The following is a 7,767-nucleotide window of genomic DNA, read 5'->3' on the forward strand; positions in this document are numbered from 1 at the left end:
AACTCTCAAGCACATGCTGAGCATGAACACAGACTCACTCACAACACTCTGAAATATGATTTGCTGGGCTAAAATGGTTCCTAACCATCTACAGGTAAGACAACCGTCATAACATGCTAATATCATGGTATTGTGCTTATTACCAATTGTACAGGGGCTGCAGGTAGCCTAGTGGTTAGAGCATTGGGCAAGTAAGTGAAAGGTTGCTGGATCAAATTCCCTGAGCTGATGAAAACAAATTTAAGGAAAAATATGTCGTTCTGCCCCTGAACAAGGTAGTTAACCCAGTGTAGGCCATCATTGTAAATAAGAATGTGGACAGATCTTTGGCTGACACAGCACCCCAGATGTACACACTGCTATCTTCACCTAATCCCTCAGCACTGATCACACACACACACACAAATAAAGTTCATGACACTGTTGTGTCAGGTTGGGTATCAAATGCTGGCCATAAAAAAAATGCGTCATGATTTTACATCATTGTGAACCTCTAGTGGTAGGCCGTGTTAAATAACGGTTTAAAAAAAATAGCATGTAATATCGCATGAATTCACAAGGGGGCACACATGTACCAAGGCATCTTTCTGGATTACCATGACTACGGCAAACAGGTGTCTATTAGTTGTTGCTGCTTACGTCAGTTTCAGAGCGTTTAACAATAAGCTAGCTAGCTGCATAGTTAGCTACTAAAGTTTAAACCTTTGCTGATATAGCAGGGCACGCACATCGACTTAGTATGAAGACATGGCTCTAGTCTTGTCTCCTCCTCAGTCCTCTTCCCTAGAAATTCTGTGAGAGTTGTGCTATGTTCAGAAAAACTGTCTGGAAGAATACCGTGAGTGATGCCGTTAGCTGGCACCAGGACGAGGCCCTGAACACGACCATGTTCATCCTGAAAGAGTATGGTCCGACCGGATTCCTACTCAAAGAGGAGGGGGAACCCAAAAACTTCAAAGTAGGCCTACATGTGCAACATCCTAACTTGACATCATCAACATTATAGTCCTATTTACATTTTGACACGAAATACTTTCTTAATTCTTAATCAGGTAGCCTATTTTACATATTCCACAGGTGTTCTTGGGAGACCCTCATACGTGTACCTGTTCAACATTCCACAAAGAGAGAGACCTCTGCAAACACATCTGCTGGTAATAACGAAGAAAACATACCGATCACACATAAAAGATATTGCATGCTCATTCTGTACAATAATTCTACTCTCAATGTAGGGTTTTATTGCGGAAATTCCGACTGCCTAGAGAACATGAATGTAAGTTTCACTTAGACATAACATAGGCTACAATGCATATGCCAAATTGCAATTCAAACCCGAGGCACTCTGTAGAAATGATTGGATTTTTAACAGCATATCCTTAAACTCTACTGTGCCCTCTGGTATGTACACTTGCAGATTGCTTCCAGCAGGTCCTGGTTGAAAGGCAGATCCTGGAGCTGCTACAGGGTTTACACAGGAGCAGAACCCCCCGGCCTGTACACCCACCCTGCTCTGAGGCTGACCCTAACCCCAGACCAGACCCAGCTGAGGGGGACGGGGGGGTCAGACAGAAGGAGATCGAAGCCGAGGATGTGTGTCCCATCTGTCAAGAGGAGTTGCTGGGGAAACGTCTGCCTGTGTCTTACTGCAGGTCAGATCATCACGTGTATTATAATGTCAACACACTTACTGGGCCACCCTTGGTATACCTATTAAATGCTTACTAGATCTTAATGATATGATGGAGAACACAAAGGAAAGTGATTTGAGGATAGGGGAAATGTGCCTGAACTGACCTACTGTTTTACTGCAACAACAGGGGAACATGTGAGTGGGAGGGAAAATGCCTTCTGCCACCAACTGTCATCCCCTATGTCCTCTCACTCAGGTTTGGCTGTGGCAACAACGTCCATATATCCTGTATGAAGGTGTGGGCAGATCACCAGGCATGTCCGGAGGGGGAGGGGGAAGCCATGGTGAAGTGCCCGCTGTGCCGGGAGGACTTTGGGCCGGTCAAGCTGCTCCTGGAGCAGGTGAGGAATGTGGCTAAGCTCCACACAGCTGCTGAGAGAGAGAGGCCCGACAGACACCTCGGGGTGCTCTGCAACAACTGCAGGGTCTGGCAAGTGCTTCAAGTAAGTCTTGTTGTCATAGCGCTCAGGCCCAATAGACCTTACCTATACTGTTGTGGATCAACTATTCATGTCTATGACTTCCCTTTAGGTGCACAGTCTGCCGGTACTATCACCTTTGCGAGGACTGTATAAGAAGGTGCTGTCACCCTCAGCATGCGTTTGCCATACGTACGGTAAGCAGTCTTCAGTTAGACTCTGTGAGCATTTCTGCATATATTTGTGTCAGGAAGTAGACATGATAAACTTATGACATCAGCTATTATGTCCATCAGAAAAGGACTGCGAAGTGGCTGTCCTTGGGTCAGCGTGTGTTCAACACACTGGGTGAACCACGTGAGATGACCACTCAGTCAGTGGGTGACAGGTGAGCACTGGAATCTCTGTGAGAACCCTGTATAAATAGATTATTATGCTCAGTGCCTGAACACCCTGAATGACATTTAGACAGTGCAAAATGTTGTCACACATACAGGCTGTTACACTTTACAACCTGCTGCAATAAGCATTGTGATTCATATTTAAGTGCAGTTAATTCCATTTTTATTTTTAATAGATGTTTTCTTGTCACATACACCAGATAGGAACAGTGAAAAGTGTTGTTTTACAGGGTCAGCCATAGTAGTACAGCACCCCTGGAGTAAATTAGGGTTAAGAGCCTTGCTCAAGGGCAGAGATTTTTTCACTGGTATTCGAACCAGCGACCTTTCGGTTACAAGCCCAACGTTCTAACCACTAAGCTTCCTGACGTTAAAATATAGCCCATGAGTCTCTGGTTTCCTTTCCCCCTTCAGCATGATTCCTGTTGAGAGTGACCCACTGCCAGAGCACCTGGTCAGGAGCCTCCTTTCGGTCAGGGTGAGGAGAGGCTGCCCCCTGCTGGACCCTGGGCAGCAGTGTAGGATCTGCCTGAAGAGCTTCCAGCAAGGGCAGCAGGCCAGACACTTGCCCTGCCATCACAGGGTAAAGACTTAACTCAAATGATCCTGTCACCGCCAAGTAAAGAGTTAGGTAAACGGACCCTGACATGTTCTGCCACCACAAGGTTAAGAGTTAGATAAACTGCCCTGACCTGGGCCTCCCGAGTGGCGCGGTGGTCTAAGGCACTGCATCACCCTTCTTTGGACACTGTGTTAACTAACCTCCAGACGAGCTTCAATGCCATACAACTCTCCTTCCTTGGCCTCCAACTGCTCTTAAATGCAAGTAAAAACTAAATGCATGCTTTTCAACCGATGCTGCCCACACCTGCCCAACCGTCCAGCATCACCTCTGGAAGGTTCTGACTTAGAATATGTGGACAACTCCAAATACCTAGGTGTCTGGTTAGACTGTAAACTCTCCTTCCAGACTCACATTAAGCATCTCCAATCCACAATTAAATCTAGAATCGGCTTCCTATTTCGCAACAAAGCATCCTTCACTCATGCTGCCAAACATACCCTCGTAAAACTGACTATCCTACCGATCCTTGACTTTGGTGATGTCATTTACAAAATAGCCTCCAACACTCTACACAGCAAATTGGATGCAGTCTATCACAGCGCCATCCGTTTTGTCACCACAGCCCCATATACTACCCACCACTGCAACCAGTATGCTCTCGTTGGCTGGCCCTCGCTTCATATTCGTTGACAAAACCCACTGGCTCCAGGTCATCTATAAGTCTTTGCTAGGTAAAGCCCCGCCTTATCTCAGCTCACTGGTCACCATAGCAGCACCCACTCGTGCACTCCAGCAAGTATATCTCACTGGTCACCCCCAAAGCCAATTCCTCCTTTGGCCGCCTTTCCTTCTAGTTCTCTGCTGCCAATGACTGGAACGAACTGCAAAAATCACTGAAGCTAGAGACTCATATCTCCCTCACTGACTTTAAGCACCAGCTGTCAGAGCAGCTCACAGATCACTGCACCTGTACACAGCCCATCTGTAAATAGCACATCCAACTACCTCATCCCCATACTGTTATTATTTTTTATTTTTGTATTGCCTTACCTCCCTTATCCTACTTAATCTGCACACACTGTATATATAGACCTTATCTATTGTATTATTGACTGCATGTTTGTTTATTCCATGTGTAACTCTGTGTTGTTGTTTGAGTCACACTGCTTTGCTTTATCTTGGCCAGGTCACAGTTGTAAATGACAACTTGTTCTCCACTAGTCTAGCTGGTTAAATAAAGGTGTTCTCCACTAGTCTAGCTGGTTAAATAAAGGTGTTCTCCACTAGTCTACCTGGTTAAATAAAGGTGTTCTCCACTAGTCTAGCTGGTTAAATAAAGGTGTTCTCCACTAGTCTAGCTGGTTAAATAAAGGTGTTCTCCACTAGTCTAGCTGGTTAAATAAAGGTGTTCTCCACTAGTCTACCTGGTTAAATAAAGGTGTTCTCCACTAGTCTACCTGGTTAAATAAAGGTGTTCTCCACTAGTCTAGCTGGTTAAATAAAGGTGTTCTCCACTAGTCTACCTGGTTAAATAAAGGTGTTCTCCACTAGCCTACCTGGTTAAATAAAGGTGTTCTCCACTAGTCTACCTGGTTAAATAAAGGTGTTCTCCACTAGTCTACCTGGTTAAATAAAGGTGTTCTCCACTAGTCTAGCTGGTTAAATAAAGGTGTTCTCCACTAGTCTACCTGGTTAAATAAAGGTGTTCTCCACTAGTCTAGCTGGTTAAATAAAGGTGTTCTCCACTAGTCTAGCTGGTTAAATAAAGGTGTTCTCCACTAGTCTAGCTGGTTAAATAAAGGTGTTCTCCACTAGTCTAGCTGGTTAAATAAAGGTGTTCTCCACTAGCCTACCTGGTTAAATAAAGGTGTTCTCCACTAGTCTACCTGGTTAAATAAAGGTGTTCTCCACTAGTCTACCTGGTTAAATAAAGGTGTTCTCCACTAGCCTAGCTGGTTAAATAAAGGTGTTCTCCACTAGTCTACCTGGTTAAATAAAGGTGTTCTCCACTAGTCTACCTGGTTAAATAAAGGTGTTCTCCACTAGTCTACCTGGTTAAATAAAGGTGTTCTCCACTAGCCTAGCTGGTTAAATAAAGGTGTTCTCCACTAGTCTAGCTGGTTAAATAAAGGTGTTCTCCACTAGTCTAGCTGGTTAAATAAAGGTGTTCTCCACTAGTCTAGCTGGTTAAATAAAGGTGTTCTCCACTAGTCTAGCTGGTTAAATAAAGGTGTTCTCCACTAGTCTAGCTGGTTAAATAAAGGTGTTCTCCACTAGTCTAGCTGGTTAAATAAAGGTGTTCTCCACTAGTCTAGCTGGTTAAATAAAGGTGTTCTCCACTAGTCTAGCTGGTTAAATAAAGGTGTTCTCCACTAGTCTAGCTGGTTAAATAAAGGTGTTCTCCACTAGTCTAGCTGGTTAAATAAAGGTGTTCTCCACTAGTCTAGCTGGTTAAATAAAGGTGTTCTCCACTAGTCTAGCTGGTTAAATAAAGGTGTTCTCCACTAGTCTAGCTGGTTAAATAAAGGTGTTCTCCACTAGTCTAGCTGGTTAAATAAAGGTGTTCTCCACTAGTCTAGCTGGTTAAATAAAGGTGTTCTCCACTAGTCTACCTGGTTAAATAAAGGTGTTCTCCACTAGTCTAGCTGGTTAAATAAAGGTGTTCTCCACTAGTCTAGCTGGTTAAATAAAGGTGTTCTCCACTAGCCTACCTGGTTAAATAAAGGTGTTCTCCACTAGTCTAGCTGGTTAAATAAAGGTGTTCTCCACTAGTCTAGCTGGTTAAATAAAGGTGTTCTCCACTAGTCTAGCTGGTTAAATAAAGGTGTTCTCCACTAGTCTAGCTGGTTAAATAAAGGTGTTCTCCACTAGTCTACCTGGTTAAATAAAGGTGTTCTCCACTAGTCTAGCTGGTTAAATAAAGGTGAAATAATAAAACATTTAAAAATAGCTGTGCCACCAGAGATTCTGGGTTCGAGTCCAGGCTCTGTCGCAGCCGGCCGCGACCGGGAGACCCATGGGGCGGCGCACAATTGGCCCAGGGTCGTCCGGGTTAGGGGAGGGTTTGGCCGGCAAGGTTGTCCTTGTCCCATCTCGCACTAGCGACTCCTGTGGTGGGCCGGGCGCAGTGCACGCTGACACAGTCGCCAGGTGTACGGTGTTTCCTCTGACACATTGGTGCGGCTGGCTTCCGGGTTAAGTGGGCATTGTGTCAAGAAGCAGTTGGGTTGTGTTTCGGAGGACGCACGACTCTCGACCTTCGCCTCTCCCGAGTTCGTACGGGAGTTACAGCGATGAGACAAGACTGTAACTACCAATTGGATACCACGAAATTGGGGAGAAAAAAAACGGGGTAAAAGAAAAAATAATTTAAAAAACTGCCTCTCCTGCTCTGCCACCACAAGGTAAACAGAGTAAGTCTAAAGTGGGTGATGCCCTGTCTTTAACTCTAAGGCCCCCAAAACCAAAATGCTAAAATTCCTGTTGACACTTTTTAATTCTGGACTAGTTTGAGTACGTTCTGAATGGATGTACTGTGTCCTGATATGGACGGCGAGAGCAGTAAATGCATTTGATCCATCTTTGTCCCCTACTACAATTCCACACAGACTGTGTCGACCCGTTGCTTCGGAGGTCCAACTCCTGCCCTCTGGACGGATACGTCATCTACAACCCCCTAACATGGAGCAGCGGAGGGGGGAAGGGTACACCCAAGCTGGCCTCCTCCCTTGACCATCCAAAGCTCTCAGAGCAGCACAGACTGGAGCTGTTTGTCCCAGGAGTAGCTCTGCTGGACAGAGCAGCCAGAGTGGTTCCCTCCCTGAGTATGTTCAGCTCCGAGGGCTCAGCCGATACCCTAGTACCTCTCCCTCAGGACACTATGGTCGTCGGCTTACAAGGTCTATGCATCATCAATACAGTGAACATTGAGAGCATGGAGGGTGGAAAAAGCAGGACAGAGAAAGATGGAAGTCCAGTCAAATCAGTCATTCTCAACAAGAGCCTTTCCTCCCAGCATCTAAGGACAGACGTGTCTAGAGTGAGGTTGGGACGCACCAACTCAAGCTCCTCGACCAAGAGTTTGGCCCAAAACAATGCTACCTCAACTAACAGGCTGGGTGGGGTCTCTGGAGGGACGGGAAGGGCCCAGCCGAGTCTGTTTGTGGGTGTAAACAGGTCAGACATGACTGCTGCTGCTGCTCAGACTAGAGCTGTCATCACCCTGTGGAGAGCCAGGCCCCAGTGGAAGAGGAGACCCAGGGTACCCAGACCCAGTACAGGAGACAGCCAGCAAGCCACAGGCCTGAGGATGACAGGGGTACTGATCAATGCTCCTCACCAGGGAGAAAAGGAGTGAGAGTTGGATTCTAGAACATATTTTGTTGTGAACAGACTACTGCTTTTAACTACATAGGTATTGAGAGTATGGTACAGTCCTACTACTTAGAGTGGTTTTTTATACAGGGCATTCAGAAAGTATTCAGACCACTTGATTTTTTTCAACATTTTGTTATGTTACAGCCTTATTCTAAAATTGATTAAATTGTTGTTTTTTTTCAGTTGTACTAGTTAGTTAGTTTATTTCTACATAAAGGAAATGGATGACAGTTCTGTTTTATATTTGCTTGTGTGCTCAGCTCTTGGTTAGATATCTACACTGCACAGCCATGTGTTCACTTCACCTAAGTC

General features: G+C 45.3%; 1 protein-coding gene across 1 annotated transcript; it reads left to right on the top strand.

Moving 5' to 3' along the window:
- Window positions 1-574: 574 nt before the first annotated feature.
- Window positions 575-7,435, top strand: zswim2 (zinc finger, SWIM-type containing 2). Its single transcript, XM_021608408.2, is given in 10 exon segments — window positions 575-958; window positions 1,078-1,154; window positions 1,236-1,276; window positions 1,418-1,652; window positions 1,890-2,120; window positions 2,122-2,136; window positions 2,225-2,309; window positions 2,409-2,500; window positions 2,928-3,096; window positions 6,677-7,435. Coding segments are annotated over 10 exon segments (1,854 nt in total). The 5' UTR covers window positions 575-808.
- The last annotated feature ends 332 nt before the right edge of the window (window positions 7,436-7,767 follow it).

Source organism: Oncorhynchus mykiss, chromosome 18, assembly GCF_013265735.2.
Source record: "Oncorhynchus mykiss isolate Arlee chromosome 18, USDA_OmykA_1.1, whole genome shotgun sequence".
Taxonomy (NCBI): domain Eukaryota; kingdom Metazoa; phylum Chordata; class Actinopteri; order Salmoniformes; family Salmonidae; genus Oncorhynchus; species Oncorhynchus mykiss.